The 27,522-nt window shown below is 34.9% G+C and overlaps 1 protein-coding gene across 1 annotated transcript in view; it reads right to left on the minus strand.

Annotated features, from left to right (window-relative positions):
• LOC118198853 (histone-lysine N-methyltransferase SMYD3-like) overlaps positions 1 to 27,522 on the minus strand; it is an 89,606-nt gene that overhangs the window by 24,306 nt on the left and 37,778 nt on the right. Inside the window, exons 4-8 of the mRNA XM_085812012.1 lie at positions 19,129 to 19,198; positions 11,196 to 11,323; positions 6,894 to 7,000; positions 6,197 to 6,299; positions 5,596 to 5,712 (exon numbers count right to left, since the gene is read on the minus strand). Coding sequence (XP_085668138.1) covers positions 5,596 to 5,712; positions 6,197 to 6,299; positions 6,894 to 7,000; positions 11,196 to 11,323; positions 19,129 to 19,198 — 525 coding nt within the window. The remainder of the gene's footprint in view (positions 1 to 5,595; positions 5,713 to 6,196; positions 6,300 to 6,893; positions 7,001 to 11,195; positions 11,324 to 19,128; positions 19,199 to 27,522) is intronic.

Here is a 27,522-nt window from a genome sequence, read left to right on the forward strand (position 1 = left end):
TTCTAGATCACTCTATGATCGGCGCAGCTCTGATGACGTAATCATTGGGAAGTGAAACTGTCCTTGTAAACCAAAACTTTTCTCCTCGCGTGCCTCCATCTTGCATAACTACGCACTTCAGCTTTTGCTCTCTTCTGTGTTAAGATGTAATTTCGCTGGCTTGCTTTCTATCTCAACAATATCAAAAATGTAAATCTTCTGTGGAAAGGCACGACTAGAGTGCCAAGTGATTGTGGCCACAAATATCAATTGGAAATAAAAATGGAATTAAAACTGCCTCGAATGCCAAGTTCTTTAAATACTACGCAATCAAAATTTTTCTTCAATATGGATCTAAGCACGCATCTACAGTGTTCCGGCTTTCCTTTTCCTGTGCTTTTATTATGACACATATATATATTTTAATTTTGGATTTCAAAACTATTACCCTATTTGATGAACCGTTCTTTTGATGTAATTTGTTTTCATTTTTAGATGATGTGGAGTTAAAGGCCTAGCCTATCGCACTCTGTAAATTTAACTTCCTTGATCCTTGATTATCATTGGAGAACAGGAGCACGACGTTTTCAGACACGTGTTCTGAAACGACTTCGTTTTTTCGTGTGTGTGTCTAGAGGAAAAAAAACCAAGCTCTTTCATCCACCCAAAATTTACTTTTTTGGATACAAATAACGAAGTATCAAGCTAAGCTACATACAAATCGTGAGAAAATTTTAGAATAAGAGAAGGTCGAGAGAAATATGCTGAAAATCGGATTGGCGAGAGTATGGTCAGAAATCGGGATTCTTCCACCCAGGTCAGAAGAGTTGGCAACTCTGCCTATGTTATAGAGGGGAGACAGAAGAACGGTGTGTTTTTCCAAGATAAATGAGAAATTAATTATTTTGTGGTTCTATGGCCAATAAAATTATATTGTTTTATTTGTATTAAGGAAATTCCAATATCAATTCCAAAAGAATAAAACTTACGTCATCGTTACGAAACAAATCATAAAGAAAAATCTGAAATGTTAGAAGATAAACAGAGGAAGAAAAAAATTAGACTTAATCTAAATTAAAAAATCTACCTTATAACAACAATAAGATATATTTACGAAAGCAAATAAAATCCAGTGTTAAATATTCCAGGGTCCAATAAAATATTTTTACGAAAGCAAATAAATAACAGTTCACGCAATTTTCCCTCTGGTGCATAGCAAAAACATCAAAATCATTTAGTGATGGTGAATTCGTTAAAGATCGTTTGATTTGCTGAACTCCTTATCCTGACAAACAACAATTATTTAAACATACCGGAGACTGCAAGAAAAGGATAAGCTTATCACTGACACGTATGCTTAAGGCACATTTTCTATATCTTAAATCCCGACCTTTATTCCAAATGGAAAAACGTCAAGAATATATGCAAAAAAAGTATTACTTTTTATGACAAAAATTTGAGGGCACATTTAAGGAATTCAATGCAGTCTGATTTAATTATTTTCCCAACAGCGGGCACAAGTCATCATTGATGTTGGCTACTACTATTAGAGGCAGTGGTCACTTTAGTATGGAGGCACCTAGTAGATGGCCCGTCTTTGCCTCCTTTGAACAGACAGAAACATGCCTTCTCGAGGATTCAAACCCGGGCCCTTAGGTATCGCAGTCTACCGATTGGGCAGCGATTCATGTTATTAACTTATAGAAAATCTGCAAATTGAAAAAAAAATTAATTTATAGTATGATATACAGTGGATGGACAAAAATATGGAAACACCTTGTGAAATGCATGTTTGAAAAGAAAGATTGATTTTAATGAAATATGTAGGTGGCGCTGGCGTTTTTGACTACTGACGCCACCTATACAACTTCGTAAATGTGCTAAACAGTTCAGTTGTTGTCGGAGTACTGTTATGTGAGGTTGTCATTGCATTATGTCAGAGTTAACAGACTTCGAACGTGGACAAATTGTTGGAGCACGTATGGTAGGTGCTTCCGTAAGCAAGGTAGCCGAGGTGTTTAGTGTTTCAAGAGGTACTGTATCGAAGATTTATTCCGCGTATTTGAAAAGCGGAAAAACATCATCTGCTAAATCACAGCGCGGACGAAAGTGTGTGAGTGATCGTGATAGACGATCATTAAGGGCAATTGTGACGAAAAATAAGAAGACCACAGCTGCAAAAGTTACTGTTGAAATGAATGTTGTGTTACCGAACCCTGTGAGTACCAAACCAATTAGAAGGGAGCTTCATAAACAGGGAATTGCTGGCCGTGCTGTAATTGAGAAGCCACTCATCAGTGATGCTAATGCCCGTAACAGGAAAAGGTGGTGTCATAAAGCCTGGACTATAGAGCAGTGGAAACGAGTAATATGGTCTGACGAGTCTTCTTTCACATTGTTTCCCACTTCTGGGCGAGTTTACGTCTGGAGAACGCCATCTCAAGCCTATAATACAGACTGCTTGTTGCCAAGAGTGAAACATGGCGAGGGTTCTGTTATGGTTTGGGCAGCCATATCGTGGTTCTCTGCTAGCCCCATGATAACTGTGTCAGGGCACATGACTGCCAAGACTTATGTGAACATTTTGGCCGATCAAGTTCATGGTACAAACTTTGTTCCCCGATGGTGATGGTGTCTTCCAAGACGACAAAGCTCCTGTTCACACAGCTCACATTGTCCAGGACTGGTTTTCTGAGCACGAGGATGAGTTGTCCCATCTCCCCTGACCACCACAGTCACCAGACCTGAATATTATCGAACCTTTGTGGTCTACATTGGAACGGAAAGTGCGTTCTCGTTATCCACCGCCAACATCGTTATCTGAACTTGCCACCGTTTTGCAGGAAGAATGGTATAATATTCCCTTGGCAAACATATAGGAACTGTATTTATCCATTCCGAGAAGACTGCAAGCTGTTTTGGATGCCAACGGGTTTCCTACACCATATTAAGCAAAGAAACATGTTTTTTTAAAGGTGTTTCCATATTTTTGTCCAATCCCTGTAAATCTTTTTCAAAGATATGAATATATAGATCTGATTTAACTTTTATTCATACTTAAATAAAGATTAATAATACCAGTTGCGAATTTTTGTAATAAGAATTAATCTCTTTATTTGGGAGTCATTTATATGCGTAATTTGTTTTTCGCAGTTCAAAATTAACAAGTCTAACAAAAGGACCTGACTGACCTACGGGTCTCTACAATCCATGGAAATAAATTCAAGTAATTTTTCACCAAGGCTTGAAAATTATTTACATACAATCTTGTGTATTTTTTCCTTACTTGTTTTGATAAAAAATTAATACACAAAGGAAAGAGAATAAATACATAAAGCAAAGTGTCGTTATTTATTCTTAATTTCTGTTCAGCTGGAGTTTCCTCTCTGAAAATTGTGATAAGTTTTCACAATTTGTTTATATTAAAATTTACGTTTAAAGTAAATTATTTAGTGGTTAATTCAACATATTATAATTTTTTAAAATAAATGTCAGTCCATTCAACATATTATAATTTTTTTAAATAAATGTCAGTCCAAACACTTGACATTTAGCTGCTAGTACATTTGAATTACAAAATGTAACCAAAAGAAATTTGCTACAGACAGAAAATAAGCATGATAAATTAGATTTTTCCCCTTTGCTTTATTACTGTTATTCTTTACATACCTTTCAATAAACATTTACTGTGTGAAATCTGAAATTAAGTAAAAATTTAGCTAGTTATTTGAAATTTAGTTAAAAAAAATCACAGCTGCTTTCAGGTGCATGCGGCCCGCCAGCTGTTCAAGTCCTGGATGTGGCTCGCGTGCAATTTGAGTCTGAGACCACTGAAATAAAGAATAATCGCAGCCATTCCATGTATTTTAGTGCTGCCAATAATAATAACCAAAATCATACAACACCACATATATAACATAATTATTTGAAAGCGAGAATGTAAAACATAGGAAACGAAAATATTTCTCCTTAGTCTATGATTACATGAATGCGCCACAAGGTTTGACTGTTCATGCTATTCAACACTGGCAGGATGGCCTTTAAAAGCATAATTTTTTTAAGTTCACCATTTGCTAAATAACAGAACTCTTTTAAAACCCCTTCGCGCCGACTGTCACGCATACGTGCCAGCAACGAACGCACTTACCTACCGGCCGACAAGCAGGCGTGCCGGAGGATTGTTCCATTCTTTACCGACTGTCACGTATTTGTGCCAGTACTTTGGAACGTGTTTGAAATTATAATTTCTGCCACAAGATGGCACTGTATGTCCATATGGTTTCAGATACATGTAAATTAGACCTTCTACTCGAAATGAGAGCAACATGACTCACATACACGTGTTTTTGGTTATATAAACAAAGGGGGAAATAAATGTTTCCGAATGACGTGATTTATGACGTCTCTTTAAATCGCACTTTATTCGCACGTGGTAGTTGTTTACTGTAAGTAGAGAAGTTTTATTTGCTCTAAAGCGTTGGGTATTTCGGTTTGCAGTTCAGTTTTTAGAAAATAATTAGATCTCGTTAGACGTGAATTCTTTGTTTTTACCGTTGCAATGTCGAAGCGTCGAAAATGTTTAACAGAGCATGAAATAGCAGAAATGATGCAAAATATTTCAGATATTGATTCTGATATTCTGATATTGATTCTGAAAGATTAATTGAAAGACATTTTCCAAAACTTTGTTTAGAAGAGACTGATAAGAAAATGAGACGACGATGCTTCGTTTGTTCACATTCCCGGGAAAATCCTCCAAAACGGCAAATGAGTTATTACGAGTGCAAGGAATGTAACGTAGGACTGTGTGTAGATCCCTGTTTTCAAATTTTTCATACGGAAAGAGAATTTTAAGTAATATATTTAATTTTCAGATGTATAATGTTAAAATTCATAAAATGGTGAGTAATTAAAATAAAATGTGTAAAATATGCATTTAAACAAGAAAAAAGGTAATTAAAGTGTATATATAAAAATATTTATAAAGCAGAAGCCGTTTAAATACTCTATAGAGCATTATTAAACAATGCGTTGATACTTCGGAAATTTCATGGATTTAGGCTTAGTAGCAAAAAAGCCCCGGCCCTGGAGAGACGCTCGCGTAAGACACTGCCGGCCTCAGCGATAAGCGCGCGTTTTCGCTACCCGGCTCGAAGGGGTTAACAGTTCGGGAAATAACGGCATAGAGTCTTTGATATATTACAGCATCAATATGAGGGTTTCTTGGAAATCAAGAAAAAGGATATATGTGCAACATGGAGATTCTCGTGCAATCATCGAGTGATTACTTCGCACATATATAGCATAGAGCAGACTATATGAAGTGGGTCAGTGCGGTAAAGGAGCTCAAATCATAGGAATTCTGAGATAGTTACTAGCATGAAAGTGGCATCATACGCATTTACACAGAATACATATATTTTGTTTTTAATAAGTAGTTTAAACAGAGCAATCAGGTTCAGCTTCGAAACTGACACTTCATTTTGTACTTAAGAGTGGACTTCTAAGGCTATGCAATGCGATCTCTTCTCACTGTTGTTTCTGGCTGCATTATTTCCCTAGATGTTCAGTCAATGAACTCTCATTTACTACAGAAATTAATTTACAGTCACTTACCCCATAAGGCAAAGAGCAGTCCCTGCATTTGCAGTCCCCGAAAAAAAATTCCTTTATAATTTCTGCATCATTTTTTGAGTATATCTGGCAAACCATCGTGAAATAATTCACAGTTAGCTACAAAAAATATACTTAAATTCACTGAAAGACGAAATGAAACTATCTGAAATAAATACCAGTTTAATTATACAAAACATACCTAACAGCACATAAAATATCCACAACTGCTTTCATGTACTCAATAAAAATGCTTATAAAATTAATACAGTACAAAGTCTGTAATTCAGACGTCCATTATCCGGAATAATCTATAGTCCAGACCTCGAAGCCACAAACTTACGCATGCGCGTTAGATCATAATTGCTCTTTATTTCCTAAATTACGGTTTCATATTTTTAATTGTATAATTTCTGCATGCCATCTTACCAGATTTAAATTGATGATCTATAATCCGGAAAAAACCCTTATCCAGAATCGCCGAAGTCCCGACGAGTCCGGATTACGGACTTTGTACTGTATAATAAACTATTAGCAATATAAGAGCAGCTATAATGACATAGCATTTCATTTCGGCGAAAGTACAACTAAAAGAAATAATTACCTCTTCATCCTTCCTGATTTTTTTTGAAGCAAAAAGTTTTGAAATGCTGCCGTCATGACCGAAGAGAGTATTTGGAATACAAGAATGATTCAGTTTAGAAAGGCTAGGGGAGGAAAAAGGAGAATTATATCAATAATAATCATTAATTTGCTTTTCTATTTATAAAATTAAATTAGTAATTTCAAAATAATATGAACTTTGAAATCAATAGTGATTTTTCGGGTAAAATCTGTATTTAGCCTTGAAGTTAATTATAGGTAATCAGCAGATTTAAGTCTTTCTGCACAGCAACTAATATAAAATCTCTACCTAGCAACTTATAAATACACTCAAACATTCAGTTTTCTGTGCATATCATTCATTATTTATATATCAGCTACAGATGTAAAATCTAAAGCTCTATTTCTACTACTGCAGTTCGGACATAGTACGTATGCGATTCCAAATACCAGACAATGAATTGATTTTAACTGATATTATGGAATTGTCAGCTTTGTGCTGATATCTGAATTACCTGTGGTTAAAGTGTTTCCGTTAATATGGCCCTAGCCTGTTTTCTAAAATGCTTGGCTTGTGTTTTAACGAACACTGACAATGTAACATAGTACGTTGACAACTGTAGAGGTATACTTTAAAATTCTGCTTGAGCTTTTACCATTATAAAATGCAGTAAAAAATAACCACGTAACCATCTTACCCAATGAATAGGCAACGTTGTTCAACATTTTCATCTGCATATGGAACTGGAATATCGAAAACACTAGTCTTAAATGGTATTTTGGAAGAAAAACTGTTAAATCGCACCTAAAAATTAATAGAAAAAGCATTAGAAAATGTAAAAGAATATTTAAAAAGTTTTTGCTCACAAATATATATAACATATATTACTCCTTCTGCATGATTTCTTACTTTAATTACTTCACGAATTATGAATTTGTTTTAAATACCCTCACAAAAAGATAAGGGAACAGGTAAGATTTCAAGGTCTCAGCTATAGTCTTTAGATACGACTTTACCAGTCAAATATTTCCCCGAGCAATTTCCATGGTTGAATCTGCCGCATGACAGCCTCATACCATCTTGCAACACGAGTGATGACGCTCATTCTCGTATAGTAATGCAATGAACTCTTTTGTAAGTATGATGCTCATTCTCATACAGTAATGCAATGAATGAACTTGTCAGTATCTCAGCAGGTTTCAAACATCCACGGTTATTTTAAAGAACAGGGCCCAGTTATATGTTATTTTGACATTGAATCGCAGATTCCTATATTTGCAAAGCGCAGAACCTCCTCTACACCCTCAACAGATGCAAGTTTTCAAGCTGCACGCTAGATAATATTAAGAACAGGCAAATCATTAAGATGAAACCATGCCTTATCTATGATGAACATCTGATATAATTAATACAAAATAATACAGAAATCAAAGAATCACTACAAGCAAACAACATCTGATATAATTAATAAAAATAATACAGAAATCAAAGAATCACTACAAGCAAACATGTCTCTTCGCTCCTGGAGCAGGGAAATGATGTTCTCGTGCATCCACGACTTTGGAACGTTGAGCGTTACTCCAAGTGATTTCTCCTCTGCTTCGATTTCTCCGAAGCGATTTCTGATATTAACCCCCCCCCACACACACACACACATACAGAAGGCAAAAAGAAAATAAAAATTTTCTTTTATTTTTTAATCCAAATATCAGAAATCTGATATTATACTACCGTGTATTCCCGCATATTAGCTAATCCGTGAGTTGAGTTTTCCTTTCAGAAGTTTACCCAAAATTCAAAACCTGCATATAAGCCAAACTGAAAGGGGGTGATTCCTCTACTGTTCAAGGTCTGTAAACTTAATAGAATATTTTCCAATCCAATCGCTGTAATGTAAAATGCTAAAGCTAACGATGTTAGTATTAACTCTGGTAACCTTTCTGAAGCTAGCCCTTTTTTTTTCATTCATTTATTGTGTTGTACACAGGAGTCACTTTAACTTGAAAATTCTTGCGAGCGTACAGCTACAGCTACGCAAGTGAGGTAACGGCATACTAAAGGGACTACCCAAGTAGCACATGACGTTGCAAACTGGTTCGAGAGGTGGCTAAGTGGTCGTGGTAACGTCTTTGCTACGTCATGTGCTACTTGGGTACGGCCGACCTAATGCAAACGACAGCAACGCCCCTAGTTGCGAAATTTGGAAAATAGACATTACAAATCGAAAACGGAAAGAGATAGAGCAAAATTTCCAATCAGAAGGGTATACAGGAGACAATTTATCTTATCCGTGTGAACCAAATGCTGTTTCATACTAATTACTTGACGCTTTAAAATTTTTTAACCGGAAATTTTGCTCTAATTCTTTTGTTTTCGATTTCCAATAACTATCTTTCAAATTTCGCCACTAGGAGCGATGTTATCGTTTGCAGCAGGTTGGGCGTAGACCTTTACTATACCTTGCATAGCTGTAGCTCTCTTTCAGGTTAAAGAGACTTTCCTATGCATCCTCTATGCTACGCGATAGTCTTATTTTCCACGCCTAGTTTATTGTTTTGTTTGCAAGATGAGGAGGAAAAACAAATTCTAATTCCTATATATTGAATTTCATACAGATGATCACATTGGTTGAAAATTCTACCAAGAGTATGGCTGCTCGGCATTTCTCCGTAAATGAAAGACAAGTTCAAGAAAAGAGAAAGCCCAGCACTAATTTCGCCACATTCAGATCTTTCGTTTTGGCGACAAAGGAACAAATACGCATTAAAAATAATTTCGAAAATTAAGCAACTCCTCTTTATAAGACGAAGAACTCATTTCATTTAGAATTATTTCTTTTCATTAACTTCAGAAATATAAACTAAAGAAAAACGAAAGTATGAAATTAGGCGATTTATCGCTTTCCCACGGCTAATGGAAAAGTACTTATGTTTTCTGCGAGATTAGCGGATATGTATATATGCCGACCCTCGCAATTTACATCTAGAAAAGGTTTCAAAAATTCTCGGCTTATACACGATAATGGATTTTTCACTCATATATAAAGTTACGATATACTTAAAAAAATGCAGTATTACTAATAACGATTGCACTTGAAACATCAAAACCATTTCTAAACATTTATAAAGAAGAAATTTAAAAATCCAAAAGCCCAATGCTTATTATTTATATTTAACATGCTTATTTACAAAAAATAACAGCTACGTGACATGATCTTAAATCTGCAAAATTTTAATTTAATTTTAATTTTTTAAATTTTATTTTGCCTTCCCTTGCCGTTTTCTGGCAACCATAAACCCGCTTTGCGGGAAAGCTATCTTACCGCAGCTAGGCATTTCGTAACAATATAAATTTCGACAATATATATTACATGTGCATTTTTCATAACTGCAATAATCTGGTAAAAGATAATTCGCCTATACTTATTTCAAAATCTACTGTTATGATTTAGTTACGGTGAAAGAAAAGCGTATTTACGTTAAGCTAGAAAATATTTTCGAAAGAAATATATATTTTTACTTCTGAAATGGGCCTTAGTCCAGAACGGCTATTAGTCTCGAAATGGCATTTTGCGTCGAATCACTAAAAGCGTTGAATCATTCTTTAAATTGTCGCCAACAAATATCATCGTCGTGTATTATATTTAAAGAAATTAAATAATAAAGAACTTGCATGAGTATATCGATGTTTCCCGCATTGTGAAAAAACGATGGTTCCTAGAGCCATTAAATTTTGAATAACGTAATCCTCCACCCGAATCTGGGTACATGGAAGCCCGAATTTTGAATTTGTTTTATTATCTTTTTCATATTTCGCGACACTCAATGATTTCAAGGCAGGCAGTGGCAATACTGTACGGAATAAAACATTTTTATCTCCAACCTGCGAGACTCGCAAATTCTTAAAGATATGCTGTTTTTAAATATTTTTAACCCAAAGAAGCATTAGCCCAAATGCTGCTGAAACGGCTTTCGAAAAGTGTATTTATGAGTAAGTGTGTGTGTGTGTGTGTGTGAAGAGGGGGAGAACGGCCGCTTTGCGATACAGTCATTGAACGCTGGTAGTTCGGTCTAGAGTTCAAATCCAGGCGAACTGACCGGATGCATGAGCGTTTTCATGGTTTTCCCCATGTGTAACTAAAATGTACATGAGCTAATTACTCTTAGAAAAATCCTCCAAGAAGGCATCTCTAAACCTTAGGCAGATAACCGTCGAAGTGCTTTGCTATAATAAATCAAACCAAATATTGTCAATTCTATAACGAAGACTTTGACAAAGCCCATCAGTTTCAGTAGAGCTATTTTCGCGATTTATATGTAGTTAGATTCGGAAGCATTAAATCTAGAGTTTAATAGAAGAAATAAGGACTTTCAAAAATACCTGGCCAAATTCAGTAACGCAAAAATACATCCTAAAATCATTATTCTAAACGCAAAAATTAAATAAATAAAGCAATACGCAGTATTACAACATTACACAAAAACAAAAATGCAATCACACAAGATTTCAATATTTCAAAAATTTACAGCAATATTTATTTCTATTTGAAATTTTCAAACTTTTTCCATTTCTTTTTTAATGTATCCAGTCATGTAATTTTGAAACATCAAAACTTTGTGGCTTCAAAATACCCAACAAAGTCCCCCCCTCCCAATCTCACTAGACTCACATCACTAGCCCTAACTCATGTTGAGATTGGACAGAAAAATTTATGAATTAATTACGATCAGTTATAAATAATTTTGTTTAGAACAAAAGCCAATTTTTTAACTATGAAAAAAAAATCTTGAACATTTTTATTTATCATAAATAAATAACTTCCCTTCTCTCTTTGTTGACCCTCTTAAAAAATCATTTTAATAAAAACATCAAATTTTGGAAGGGTGAAAAGTATATTATGAACAATTTAGACAAAATGGCAAATAGTAACTTATTTTCACATTTTGTGTTCTAAAATATGAAATTTTTTCTTGTTACACTATCACGAGTTTTAGCATACCTTTCCTATTATTTCAAAAAGCTTGTCCTCTTGTGGTGTGTTCTCTTCACCAATATATTTCTTGACTTTCGATGCTGTTTCCTTGAAGAATAACTTCAGTTTAGGGTTAGAATCCAATGCATCTGTATCTTTAGAAATAAAATGAAAACAATAATTTTCTCTATAATTAATAATAACAATTTGTTATTAATGCATATAATAACATTTTGGAGCTTTCCATTTATTCTTGAAACAAATTTTAATAATTTGTTCCAAAAGTAATTAAACGCAAAGCATATTGTGAAAACTCTGCAAATGTTAAAGCAGTCTCAAAAAATTATTCTTTATGAGAAACCACCAGAAGAAAAAGAATTTTGCATTACACTCATGGCTATACATGGTTTTAATATATGGATACGCAGAGTCGTTCCTAGCTAGTTTTTTATCTGAGGTATTGTGCCGCGGTATACAATCAATTTCGGTGGTGGAACTCAGCTGACAGGGGCCCTAGACCCCTAGAGGCGACCCACGGAGGCATAACGTGACCTTCGAGAGGGAGAAGGCCATGACACTTAATAAACATGGCGGAGCTTTCCGTCCGACGTTATCGTCGGAAAGTCGTCTGAATTTTTAAATTTTCGTCGGAAATATAACTTTATCATGTTGCTTAGTTAATTAAAATAGCTGAAAGAAAGGAGGCTTTATACACATACACACTTTGTAAGCTTTTTACAGATATTTTAATTAACCTTGTGCATAAATATAATTGAACGAACCGAAAAACAAACGAACATTTTACAAAAATTTAAACGCTGATTGAAAATTCCCACTGTCATGATAAATTGGGAAGAGGTTCTTAAGATAATAATTAATATTTTACCTAAGCTCAAGTATTAATTTATTCGCGTTTCACAGCAAAATATATAACCATCAACTTCTATATCTCCCGCGTATGTAAATGAAATGCTATATAAATTAGCTAATAAATGTGATAAAAATATTTCATACAAGAAACATACCTAAATCTTATAACAAAAAAAGTCTTCCAACATTCATATTTGAAATGAAATAAATACCTAACAAACAACATACGCAACTGGCAATAAAAAGCATATACATGATACTCATAATTCCCATTATCCTAAAATTTAGAAGCTAAAAATATGTATATGACTGAAAGAAATGGTGCTAAGAAACATCAGCATTACTACTAAATATTGTAATCCATAATTATTGCATTTTTAATCATATAATTTTCAAAAACATTAAATTTTACATTAACTGCAAATTGCAGTTCTGTTATTTTTCTCTTGGAATTTGTAGTATATCTCTTGGTATGAATACGAATGTTGCAAGTTATGTTTTTTAATTATTACATTTGAATACATTCCATTTTCATTGTTAATTTTTGTACATGCTTGTGATAGCAAAAAAAATTTCAAGATAAATGGGAAAAAACTTTTTGTTGTGTGCTATTTAATGAAGAGCAGATTTAAATGTGCAGTTCTTACTATTGTGTATATTATTCAAATCATTTCTGCGCAGTATCCAGGGGAAAGTACCCAAAGGAATGTTATAGATTTGAAAAAATGAATAAAATGACCGTGAGAATCTGCCATTGTCTAAATTTAGTGTATAAAAATATATTTACATATGATCGAAAGAAACGATGTTAAAAGTCATCAGCATTGCTACTAATTATTGTACTTTTAACAGCTTGCTATTTAAAAAAGATTAAATGATTTTTTATTAAATGGAAATAGTAGTTCTGTTACTTTTTTCTGGTAACTTTCAAACACTGCATAGTTTATGTGTTTTTTAAAATATTGCCACATACACTAAATATGTCAAAGTATTTCTTTACATACGCTGAAGATATAGAAGTTGATGGTTATATATTTTGCTCTGAAACGCGAATAATTTAATACTTGAGCCTAGGTAAAATATAAATTATTATCTTAAGAACAACTTCCCAATTTATCATGACAGTGGCAATTTTCAATTAGCGTTTAAATTTTTGTAAAATGTTCGTTTGTTTTTCGGTTCTTTCAATTATATTTATGCACAATGTTAATTAAAATATCTGTAAAAAGCTTAAAAAGTGTGTATGTATATAAAGCCTCCTTTCTTTCAGCTTTTTTAATTAACTAACCAACATGATAAAGTTATATTTCCGACGAAAATTTAAAAATTCAGACAACTTTCCGACGATGTTTATTAAGTGTCATGGCCTTCTCCCTCTCGAAGGTTACGAGCATAACCCCCCGTGAACCCAGGGTGGCAATTTTAATCTCCCAAAGTCTGGGTTATTTCACTCAAAGCCACAGTGGTGGACATCTACGTATCTACCTAAAAATCAAAGTACGTTTGTTGGACATCGACCGTTCTTCAGTGTTGACCAAGGGGAGCCAAACGTCCAAGCACAACCTTTGATATCAAAGCACCTAACGTCCCCACAACCAAGAGGCAGAAAAGACCGTACAATAAAGTTCCTCCTGAGCTTGAACCTACTACCGTATAAACTAGGGGTCTTCAACGTTCACGCCTGAGAGCCACATCAATAAATTCACAAAGATCCGCGCGGGCCACATGTCTGTCAAAAAAAATAGTGTAGTCTGAAAATTTATAGAAGAAAAGGAGGTTTCTTTTGTAAGACTACAACTGATTCTAGGCTAAGAGAGAGTGTTACACATTTGTATATACCGGGTGATCAAAAAGTCAGTATAAATTTGAAAACTTCATAAAACACGGAATAATGTAGATAGAGAGATAAAAATTGACACACATACTTAGAATGACATGGGGTTTTATTAGAACCAAAAAAAAGTTTAAAAAAAAGTACTGTTATCGGGCCTTTTTTTTTTCGAGGAAATGCGTGATTCTGGTTTTATAACTGCTACCGTGACTGGCGAGAGGTACGCCGATATGTTACAGAATTGCATCGTCCCCAGCCTGGCTGATAAACACCTGCTGGAACGTACGATTTTTATGCAGGATGGCGCTCCACCCCATATTGCTAGACGCGTGAAAGATTTCTTGCGCGCGTCGTTTGGTGATGATCGTGTGCTCAGCCTCCACTTTCGTCACGCTTGGCCTCCTAGGTCCCCAGACCTCAGTCCGTGCGATTATTGGCTTTGGAGTTACCTGAAGTCGCAAGTGTATCGTGATCGACCGCCATCTCTAGGGATGCTGAAAGACAACATCCGACGCCAATGCCTCACCATAACTCCGGACATGCTTTACAGTGCTGTTCACAACATTACTCCTCGACTACAGCTATTGTTGAGGAATGATGGATAACATATTGAGAATTTCCTGTAAAGAACATCATCTTTGCTTTGTCTTAATTTGTTATGCTAATTATTGCTTTTCTGATCAGATTATTGCTTTTCTAATAAAACCCCATGTCATTCTAAGTATGTGTCTCAATTTTTACCTCTCTATCTACATTATTCTGTGATTTATTAAGTTTTCAAATTTATACTGAGTTTTTGATCACCCGGTATATATAAATTCTCAGTTTTTTATTCATAGATTTTGATACTTGTCCTTGATTTACATATGCTCTTAGAATTTAAATGAAATTGTAGATTAGTTCGCAGCAATAATTAATCATTTATTTGTAATTCAATTTCATGTAAAATTTAATTAACTTTAAATTTGCTTTTTATGAATAGAGAATGTTTCTTAAATTCAAATTTATATATATATATATATATATATATATATATATATATATACATTGGTTCCAAAAAGTCAATGGAAATCGAATTAAAATGTTTTGCAACTTTTTTTCACTATGAAAAAAAAAAAAAAAAAAAAAAAAAGCGTAAAGATGATTGTACGGAACGATGTTACAAAATGCATTTACAATAAAAAAACGAGAAAAAAAAAATGGCGGGATATGGTAGTTACTTTAGTTTTAATGTGAAATTTGACATCGTTTTTGCTTGATTAAAGCTTCAATATCCGGTTTAATCTGTGTTGCTGCAATTCGTAAAGTTTCCTCCAGATGTCTGTTTGCCAGCCGCGTTCTTGTTTTTGATTTTAGGATTTTCATTTTACTAAAAAGCTGTTCACATATGTAGGTACTGCCAAAGATAGAAAACAGGAAGAGTGCATGTTTACGAATTCCTGGATACTTGTCTTCGCTCACGTACTTTGAATAAAAATTAATTAAAGTAGGATTTTCAAGAAACTTGCGTTTTACTGCAGGTCACACTGTAAATCTATAGATTCTAATTGAAGTTCAGGTGGAACACTTCCAACGTCTACTGAAAATGGAGAGGAGAACATTATAATAAAAATTTCATTTCACGAAAATCTGCTTTTGAATTCCTCTTTGAAATTTGAAATGCATTGTACATGATTATTTGAATTCCATGTTGCAGAGTTCTTCTCACACTCCATCAATTTTAGAAACGTGAGTTGAATTCTTATTTAGCAACTGACTTTCCCACAGGATTAGTTCTGTCTCAAAAGCTTTCACAAAGTAATAAAGATTATGAACAAGTAGATCTTTTCCCTGTAAGCGGTAGTTCAAATCATTGAGATGACCTGTAATATCTGCAAGAAATGCAAAGTCTCTCACCCATCTCTCATCACTTAACTCGTGATGAAATCTCGTTCCTTTAGATTCCATGAATTGTCGAATTTCGCTCTTCAAAGAAAACAGACGCTGAAGCATCTTTCCTCGGCTCAACCAACGTACTTCCACCACGTAATACACAACATCATCCTATTCAGCTTCCAAATCACTCAAGAACTGTTGAAATTGCCTGTAATTAAGTCCTTTAGACCAAATGAAATTACCCACTTTTACAATAACATTCATCACATGTTCAAACTTTATCTTCTAAATTTGTGAAATATTTTTTAGACTAAGCTTTATCTTCTAAATTTGTGAAATATTTTTTAGACTATTTATTTTAATCTATTTTTTAATCTATTTTCTAGACTTCTTGCACAAATTTTCTTGGTGGTTGATGCAATGCAACGTCATCATAGTATTACTTCCACTTGCCTTCACATAACTAACGTTCTTACTCCTATTTTCTCCCCAGTCATAGCACCATCCGTAGTTGTAGCAGATATATTACTGAAGTCAACATTACATTTATCCAAAATTTGTGTCAGAATCGAATACAAATCCATTTTTCGTATTTGTACCTGATAACATTGTAAAAAGAGTCTAAACTAGTTAATTACTTCCTTTTGGACACTGAATAGTTTTAGTATATTTCATTCATATATATTATTCGCATGAGCCGCACAAATTGTCTGCGAGAACTGTATCAGGCTCGCGAGCCGCACTTTGGCCGCCCCTGAATTATAATAAAAACGCCAAATTTCAAAACGCGCCAATATGTCAATTCATGTATAGCTTAGAAACTTTTGAATAAAAAAGTATAATTTTTTGTAGGTATGCTTAGAAATGCATCCACTTTAAGATAATGATAAAAATTTTAAAGGTTATAATTCAATACTGTTTTCTAAAATTTTTTAAAAATTATTTAAAAATACAAATTTATCATATAAAATGGGTGAATTTTATTTGGAATGAACCTAAATTTCGAATTCTAAAAGAAGGAATCAAGAAAGTTTAATAAAAAAAGAGATATTAATAAATGTATACCAAATTTAAACATTGAGGAGCTAAAATTTTCAGAGCCAATATTTTAAAAATTATGCGTGCGATATTTACAAAACTTCGCAGTCTGGCTTGAGTCGTAGAATCGAAATATGAAAACAATTGGTTGTCATTTCAGAAAAAGTCCGAGTTTGTGTCAAAATACCTATGTTAGAAAAATGCCTAATACACACGAAATACGCAAGTTGAATTTCGTCAATCGGCCCAGTAGAACGCGAGATATAGGAACTGTCCCATTTTTTTTCCCGCAGTGTACATGAAATATATACAATTAACCCCTTAACTGCCGCGGGCGTATATATACGCCTTGCTCAGCCGATGCGTTAACTGCCCCAGGCGTATATATATATACGTCCTTCCAAACGGCTATCATTTGCTTTGCGCTGCTACACCTAAAATTATTCGCAAAGTTAACGCATCGGCTGCGCATCTGGGCGCATCTGGCGCAGTTAACGCATCGGCTGAGCAAGGCGTATATATACGCCCGGGGCAGTTAAGAGGTTAATGTCAGATATACTGACTAAAAAAATTTATTTAAATGGAATTTAACAAGTTGAATCTACCTAAAAGAAAGCTTTCGAGGGCTTCATAAATATTATCTGCTCACGTCGTTTTATACTTCCTTGTACGAAGTAAAAAGGAAGTATTGTAATCGAGAAAAGTTTCAGGCAGAATATTTCCACAAAAATATACATTTTGACCGCTTTCGAATGCAATTTAATGATGTTTTTGCATGATATCTGTATACGTAAGGACTCGTTTCCTCCAAAAAAATTATAAAACTGCTTTAAAATTAATTCTGAAGAGAATTTTTCGTGGCGTCTGTACGAACGTATGTGCGTACGTGCGTACGTACGTATCTCGCATAACTCAAAAACGAGTAGCCTGAGAACGTTGAAATTTTGTATGCTTTAACATGTAGATGAGCACCTCGTATTTTGGTTGCAATCGGCCGCACCAAACGTATATAAATATATTTATGTATATATCCTCTCTGTTACCCGGCTCAGTGATCTCAGTTTCTTTACTCTTATATGTTTGTAAATTGTACATATTTTGCTTTAAAAATGATTGAATTATGTTGTTTTTATCTTTCGGTTAAGGTTTTTATGCCTTTAGTAAATCTGTATGGAATATTTTTGTGCCGCTAAGCCTTTTTTTTATGGCGGCCATTGCTTGTTTACATTTGAAACAGCAGACTAGTGGATTTGTTGCCAATCTAGAGAAACTTAGATTCGCAACAACAAAGATAACGCCTTCATTTGTTATTGCCAATTAAATCATGCTTAATCTCCTTTCTGTATTTTTTTCGAGGAAATAAGCGTTTCAGATTTAGTTCGTAATTTTCAATATATAGATATTTTGAGTTTTTATGGATTTTTACCTTCTCGCGAAGTGAGAACTGAATTAATTGAATGAGAAATACTCAATCGTCTGTCAAAAAACTGTTTTTTTTTGTTTGTTTTGTTTGCTTAATTTCTTTTATACATCGTTCTAGCTTTATTATAGTATTTGAATAGAACATGTGGCAACGATTAGATAATTCTTTAAATGATATAAATTTTGTGCATTCTGAGTTATAATATGAACGAAATATAATACTGTTAAATGAATCAATCTAGCGCCAGATTGTCGCTATGGTAAACAAATACTAGAGTGAATTTTAAAGAATGCACTTATTCTATTGTGGTTTATGCGCTGTCGGCGAAGTAGATTTAATTCAATCCAATTCGTTTAAATGAAATGCAAGAAAAAATGCGTATAATTTAATATTCCGTACAAGGAAGTCATGTGATGTACACATCAGATTTTTTTTAAAGACGTATGCTATTTGTGAGCAGATTTTTCCTATACGAGGTATACACAGTTAGATAAGAATAAAACATTCAGATGAACATCTTGAATACATTCTTTTCAGTCGATACCACACCCATCAAAGTAGGCGCACATGCAGTAATATTCCACACACAACGACATAGTTACATTAAAAATGTTATTTGTTTTGTATAATCAACTTAACATAATTTTTGAGAAGCAATATCAGTAAAGTTAATATTACGGCCTTTAAGAAATACTAAATTTTGTATGCAGGCCCTATCTAGATCAGCCCTTGTTAGGGCCATGCAGCCGAGTAGCTCCAGAAGTCTGGTGACACCACTGATTCAGGGAACTGATACTTCTCAAATTTCATAACAAACATTACAAATTTTCTATAATAAAAAATGACAATGTAAAAGTATTTAAAACAAAAGCTGCGCGGCAAAAAGTACATTTTGTTGAGATTTTAACAAAACGAGAACTTACGAGTTATGAGATCCGCAAAACTTACGACCTTGTTTGCAATTCGCTCCGTTATAAGAGTCCAATCTTTATCCTATCAGAAAAAGAGAAACACTGTTAAAGAAATAAAAAATACCGAATACAATACAATTTCTTTGCAGAAAGTAAATAGAAGATGGTCCATCATAAACTGCACGCGCATTTCATTTCACTTATATGTAAGGGCCTAGCGACCACATGCTTTGACATATACAAATAAAATTTGTGCTATAGCTGTAGAGATATGTACGATGTAAAATAATGTCATGCTGCTTCATCTCTGAAATGACGTGATTTGTCAACACTGACGCGTAGATAACAATATACATAGCAAGAGAAACTTTGTAGAATCCTGTTTTCAGTAACGTAAGGACTGGAAACGAAGATAATTATGATTCCCCACTAATTACTTTGACCTGATTACTAATGAAATATGTTTAAAAATTAACTACCATATGCGTTCACTACTGTATGATGTGTAATGTTACATGTTTATGGGCCGCTTGCGTATCGCTTTTGTCTCTTGTTTGTCAATAGCAAATATACAGTGACCATGAATTAGATCTTCAAATTAGCCAATATTCTTCTTTTTTCTCTTGCATCAGGTGTTTGGAGTTATAGGTATCATTCCAAAGCTATTTCTAATTTTTTACTGTTCCAATCAAATTTCCATACGAAAATGTGGTGTTATTATTACGTAGATGTTGCCATAGGTGGGTATTACTATTCAAAAAATATTCTCTATAACGGATAAAATGAGAGTTCAATTGCTGTTATTGATATCATTCTCTAACCCATACTTTGCCGATGCCATCCTTTTATCTATGAGGAGGGATTCAGAATTTTCAAGTGAAAATTAATGTTAAAATTATGTAATTTAGAATGGTTCATCCGCTAATTTTGGATTAACAGAAACGCCGTGGTCTTCCAAGGGAAGAGGGGTTCAATTAAGTCTAATCTGCCTCTTCTTGATAACGTTGAATCAGACTTTGATTTCATTCTTTCGCCTATATATTTCTTGCTTATTTTGTATTTCTCTCTGTACTTCTACTGGTTTGATGACTATTCGTTCATTTTTGCATATTTATGGAGAATTTTGGATTTTATTGGTTTTTAGTTTTATTTCTTTCATGCCTTCGTGGATTTAGTTCTAATTTCTTTCCTTATATATATACATATGTGTGTGTGTGTAATGAAAGCAGACACACATCGTAATGAAGCAGACTTAGAAGTTATGATGCTGTAGAAATACTGATTTTTCACAGTATTTTGTTGATCCATAATGCAGAGCATCTTGGCAGTCGATGCAGATTAAATATTAATCTTTATTTCAGTAAACATGTTGCGGCCACAACTTGGCACTCTAATTTGTGCCTATTTCGAAACGTTTACATTTTGGATAGATTTGCGGTTAAAAGAAAAAGAGAGAACCGCGAGCAACAGCCTATCTGAGCTGGGGTGCAAAACGCCAAGTGCTTTCTTTGTATTCAGGATGAAATCTTAATTCAGAATGAGTTACTTTCGGTTTTCAATGCATTTGATTGGACAATTAATAATGCTGTAAATTGGCTGTTTGAGTTTCGCGTTGTCAGCATTATGTAAGAGTCATGACATGTTTTAGTCTCGAAATGACGCAAAGCAGAAAAAGGTATTACTATTTTTAGATCAGGGTGGGGAAATAAACAAATTAACATTAAGCATTACGGGGCTATTGCTAATTAAAAATTTTATTTACGTATTTTTATTTTACGTATATAATAAAAAATATGAAATCAAAATTACTAACTTTTAATTTGGCTACTAAATTTTACTTGCTACTTTAATTTGACTCAAATTTTAAACAAAGATAACAAGTCTTTTAAATACCGCTGTTACTATTGCACAGTACCTTTTTTGTCTACTTCTGCCGCTGGCTTTGCTGCTTACTTAGACGCGCAATTACCACAATGCTCTATACTCTGAATTGTCAAGGGTCCGTTTGGATTTTCCGTTTCAGTTCCGTTCACCTGCCAGATGCCTTTGGCTTTTTTCCTTTTGGTTCCCCCTCCCACATTTCCTTTCTCCGTTTTCTCATCCGAGATGTTTTTCATTTCCAGAATTCGTTATGTCATATGCCCTTGGGCTTAATTTAAGGAACCGGCAACGATAGGCCTGCAATAGCTCGGTAATATAGAACTGTTTAAGTCTAATACTCCATTGTCTGAGAATGTAAACTTTCAAAATTGCTCAGGTGCACATCGCGCTCGTAATGATATGTGAATGTGTTTAATTAGGAAATAATGCTGTGTTGAATCAAATCCAACTCAGCTAAGGTTTTTTTTCTCTATTATTATGTCACCTTATGAGTCTACGCTACCTTCTAAAGTCATTTATGAAATTTATCGTAACATTATTAGTCTGAGAGGATCCTTCACAAGTACTAGATGAAAATTTTATTCAGCCATCTCTCTTCAACATTTAGAAGTAAAAAAACAGCTACATAATCATTCTGCTGTGGAGTTTTGCCAGTGCTTCAAAAAATACTTACGCGTAGTGTTTATACACTCACGTTTGTGAAAATTGCAACACCATGAAGGACTTACGCGAGTGAGCTGAAATTTTCAGGAAATGCAAAGTAGCGCATGATATGCAAATGATTAGAATTGCAAATCCGTAGCGCATGCGTATGCTGAGCAGCGCCCTCTGAACGGCTGATGGATCCGAATAAATAGACGGCTGTAGCGAGGCGTGTATGGTTATCGGTGGTTATCTGCTAGTGGTAAACGTTAACTCAATCTGTACTTATGCCTCGTCGACGAAAGAGAGCGAGATTTGAACAACTTACAGAGTTTGAACGAGGGAGAATCATCGGCCTTCGTGAAGCTGGATTGTCGTATCGTGCAGTAGCCTCTCGTGTGCAGCGTAACAGCAGCACAGTGATGCGCGTTTGGAAGCAGTGGACGGACGAGTGTCGGACAACTCGGAAATCCGGGAGTGGACCCCGAAATGTGACGTCAGCTCGCGATGATAGACACCTGGTCCGCATGGCGCGGACGGACCGTACAGCTTCCTCTAGACAATTGGCAGCACTGTGGTCAATAGCTACAGGTGTTTCATTGTGTGCTTCATCAATTCGTAGACGTCTGCTGCAGTGTGGACTGCGCGCACGGACTCCTTTATACAGGATCCCCCTAACGCACGACCATCGCCGCCTGCGGCTACAATGGGCCAATCAGCATAGAGACTGGCGTGCTGATTGGCAGCATGTCGTGTTTTCTGACGAATCCCGCTTTAATTTGTGGTACCATGATGGCCGCATTCGTGTCAGACGCTATGCCGGTGAACGCCACCTTCCGGAGTGCATTATCGAACGCCACAGTGGACGAACACCCGGAGTTATGGTCTGGGGCGTCATAGCATATCATAGACGATCTCAATTGCTACGAATTGTGGGCAATCTGAACAGCAACCGGTATATCCGTGAAGTTCTACAGCCCGAAGCTGTTCCCTTCCTTCAAAGCTTGCCAGGCGCTGTATTTCAACAGGACAATGCCCGCCCTCATACTGCTCGGATTGTTAAATCCTACTTTGCAGCGCAGCAGGTACAGCTTCTTCCTTGGCCTGCGTGTTCCCCGGATATGTCGCCAATTGAACATGTGTGGGATGTCATTGGTCGGCGTCTTGCTCGTGATCCTCGTCCTGTTGCGTCTGCAGACGAACTTTGGGTACGCGTACAAACGATATGGAATGCTCTTCCTCAGTCAGACATTCAAACTTTGTTTGACTCCATGCCACGTCGTGTAGCAGCACTTATTGCGGCGCGTGGTGGCCACACAAAATACTGATTCTGATCTCTTGTTATTGTTTGCTTGCTTTGAACATTTAATCATTTATTTGTACCACTACCACTCAACTGTGTATTAAATTGCATTCAATTATGACGATTCCTTCTTGGTGTTGCAATTTTCACAAACGTGAGTGTAGAATGAAAGTGAGGTCACCGAACTGTATTCTTATTACTCCTCTTCTTTGGTTCTTATGCGAATAATTTAAGATTATTTTTTACCAGTACACTATTGAATATTATGCCTGAAGTGAACGATACTAAATTATTTTCCTTTCTGCTTTTTCTAATCGCATTTATATTACAAACTATATTTTGCTCAGTTAGACTTTAAAAATGTAGCACTGTTATATGAAAAAGCATCATTTCATGATTTTAGAAATTTGTATTTTAATAACTTGATTTTGTAAAGCAAGGAAAGACTTTTTAAGACTTTAAAAACATTTTTAGGGAACGTTAGTAAGATAAATAATTATATTTTTGATTTTATGTTGAAAATTTTGAATTCTTGCTAAGAATTTTACAAATACTTTGAGTGATATGAATAGAAATAGTAGTGGAATAATTTTGAATATTAATATAGGAAAATGTAAAAATAATTTTACTTTTTTGTGTTAATATAAAAACATGAAAACTATAATATTGAATACTGTTATTATTAATTAATAATTGTATGCAAAGATAGAATACATTAAGATAAACTTCCACGATAAAAAATACATTAATTTTTCACATACAATAATAATTATTTTTTATTTAATGTTTTTACACTGCTCGATTTAGAAAATGGAACATTATGATCTTGAGAGGTAAGTATGATGATTATTAAAAGGAATATTACAACAGCGAATTTATACATGCACGTGCTGGGTTGGCAAGAAAGTAATTTCGGCTTGCATATTTAGGCAGCGTTATGTTCGTTTTGTTATTCTTCAACCAATCTTATAATTTCTTTTCTTTTGAGTTTTGGTAGCTGACACTTTTAAACTGTTATAGAAGTAAATTCCGTCATTTTTGCTTACAACTCTTAGTTAACGGTCAATTTTAACATGGGGTGCAAAAATAAGCATTTTCGACATATCTTACTTTGCTTTTATAAAAGCAAGAAAAAGGCTGAGGCTCAAAAACAGATATGTGAAGCTTTTGGCGTTTATGGCTTAAGAGGACGCAAGTGTCAGAATCTGTTTAAAAAATTTCATTCTGGAAGGTTTTCACTTGAAGATGAACAACGTAGGGACCGACTCTCTGAAGATGATGATGACAAAATTAGAGCTATTATTGAATCGAAACGTTATATGTATGTGCGAGAGATTGTAAAAAGATTAAATGTATCACGCACAAAAATTCCAAAATCGCATGTTTTGTTAAGAAGTTGGATATTTGGGTCCCTCATGGATTAAAACAACGCATCGACTCAATATTTGCAATAAGCATTTCAAATATAATGCAGTCGATATTTTTTTAACGAGTTATCAACGTATGATGAGAAATGTATCGTCTACAGTAACGCTAATCGAAAACGAGCATGGTCTAAACATGATGAATCAACACAAATAACATCGAAAGCTCATTTGCATCAGAAAAATATCATGCTGTAAATTTGATGGGATTGCAAAGATTTTGTGTATTTTTAGCTGCTTCCAAGCAACCAAACGATCGATTCAGATGTTTTATTCAACTTCTAAAATAGGAGGAAGCAACCTAAGAGAAATGGCCAAGAATTGGCAAATCGCAATGGAATGTGTTTCACCACCATACTGCGATGCCTCACACATTTTTAGCAACACATACGAAATTATTGGAGCTTGACTGAGAAATGAAGACGCATCCCCCATATAGCCTCGACCTTGCGCAGTCGAATTATCATTTATTTCGCAGTTTACAAAACTTCTTAAATGATAAAAGTTTCAGTAATAACGATGACCTCAAATCGCACTTGGTTGAGTGCTCTGCTGATAAAAAGCAGTTCTATGAGCGCGGAATCATAAAGCAGCCAAAAAGATGACAAAAGATCATCGAACAGAATGGAAGACTGATTAAAGTTCTTTTTTTTTTTTTTTTTGTGTGTGTGTATAGAAAAATTGAGTTTTATTTTACACTAAAAACTTTAATTACTTTTTTGCCAACCCAATGCATTAATTGTTAAGGATAATCATGTTAAGAACCATAGTTATGCTGTGTAATAAATAATACTGTTGTTGTAAATCCTAAAAGATAACGCAAAAGTGTGTACTGGAAGATTACTCCGGGTAGCTCTTCCCGAGGTGGTGTTAGGAGGAAAAATTCTAATAAAATGTCTGAAAATGTTAAGTATTCAGTCTCAAGGGTTAATGATGGTTTTATATACCTCCAAAATCTGGCTTGCCAGTCTAAATTGATCAAACCCAACAATAATATTCCTATGAAAATCAATTTCAACATTTACTTGTTAATGATAGCAGGCAGGCCGAGGGTCAGAGTCCACCAATCACAGGCTCCTGCCCCTACGATTAAACCCATTATGACGAGACCAAATACTACGTTTCCAAATTCTTGAAAATTTTGAAAAATGGCACTAAAATGGAATTTTAAGGCTGTATTAAGGGCGAGTTCCTTAAAGCTATTTCAAAAGATTAGAATGAACATCGCTGCATAATAAATTACTTAAATTCGAAAGGCATGAAACATAATGTTATTTCCATGCTAAGTGAAACACTTGCTAAAGTTGCTGTCAAAGCTGCTCATTAGATGATATTGTTAATGAAATAATCACACATGGTCTTTGTGTTATTAAATTGGTCAACAAAGTTAAAACCAAGATACCTACTCCCTTGTTTCAAGCACAACATGCCAACGCTCCAAGTGTAGAATAAATATATAAATTAATGAAGGTAATGCTACATTTTAAGGTCTCTGTCAATGTGTGGCCCTGTGTTACAACTGTCAGCATTTTCATCATCCGTCTGATACATAGAGGCTAAACCCACGATGTGTGAAGTGTGCCAGAGACCATAAAAACATGGATTGCATACAAGAACGGAAAGTACCAAGTGCTGTACATGTTATGAAGACCATAATGAAAACTATTGAGGTAAATAAAACCACTATATTTGAAAAGAGAAAATCAAAACATTCAAAGTCTTCACATAAATGCACCAGAACCCCCAGGAAGTTCGGAGTATACTGATAATGTTATTGGGGTACTGCCTTCCATAGCATTAACATTGCCATGAATACTTCAAGGCCAAACAAAAACCAGACCATAAGTCCACGTACTGTGTAGCCCAATACATAGAAAGAAAATAATGGGTCCTTCACGAACATCAACTCCTCAAGAAGCTTAGCGACTTATTTAATGATCCTGAACTGTTACTATTATTTGTAAAATTACTGCTCGTATGCCTGAAGTTCATGCTGCAAGCAATTCAATTGATAAATTGTTTATTTTCAATTTTTGAGGATGTTTTTCATTCTGTAAATTCATGTAATGTGTTAGCAACACTTTTAATTGATCAACATCTGGAACAGAATAGCATCATCATCCCTCACCAATTCGGATTCAAATGCAGACATTCTACGGTCAACCAGTTATACCGTGTTGTGGAACTTATCAGTGAAGAGCTACAGAAAAAGAAAGCTTCTTAGACATAGCAAAAGCCTTCGACCGTGTACGGCTGGACGCACTCATCTACAAACTACGCCCAGGTTACATTACAAACATAATTTACTCCTACCTACCGGTAGACACTTTGTCGTTCGCGTCTCAAATACACTCTCAACACGTAGAGCAATCCTTACTGGGATCCCCCAGGGAAGTCTGCTTGAACCTACCTTATTCAATATCTAGGTGAACGACATTCCCACACCACAAAGAACAAAACACTCGCAATGTATGCTGATGACACTGCGTTCTTCTTACAAAGTGCATTTGTTGGCTCAGCAATACAACTACTCCAAGACTACATAAACATTCTCGTGACTTGGCTGACAAATTGGAAAATCAAAGTTAACGTGGACAAGACTCAAGCAATTCTGTTTACCAAGAAGATTAAATTCAACCAAAACCTGCAACTCCTTGGAGAAGTCACCCCATGGGCCAAGCGAGTCCTTTATCTTGGGGTGACCCTCAGTAAAACTCTACCATGGTACCCACACATAATATCCATCCTTAATAAGTTTCGAGTTAGTCAAATCACAGTTCACCACCTTAATTTCTCGAAACAGTGTACTTTCAATAGACAACAAGTTGCTTATTTATAAAACCGTATGTGTCCCATGCTATGCCTGCACGGTCTGGGCATATTCATGCAATTCTTATTTAAAAAATTGCAAAAGGCACAAAATTGTGTCCTAAGACAGATTACCAATTCGCCCTGGTACGTTCGAAATCAAAAGTTACATGAAGAATTGGGGATGAACAACTTAAATGTTTTTCCTGCCGGCTCGCCCGGAACTTTTATGCCAATCTTGTTAATATCAAAAACCCAGTTATAAGGACTTACGATTACGACTTTGATGACCCAAATAATAGTAAACGGCCTATGGCCATACTTATTACCCATATTGTATAACTTATT

The sequence above is a fragment of the Stegodyphus dumicola genome, chromosome 2 (assembly GCF_044657685.1).
Source record: "Stegodyphus dumicola isolate Sdum_Otavi_A_Nest chromosome 2, ASM4465768v1".
NCBI classification, from domain to species: Eukaryota; Metazoa; Arthropoda; class Arachnida; order Araneae; family Eresidae; genus Stegodyphus; species Stegodyphus dumicola.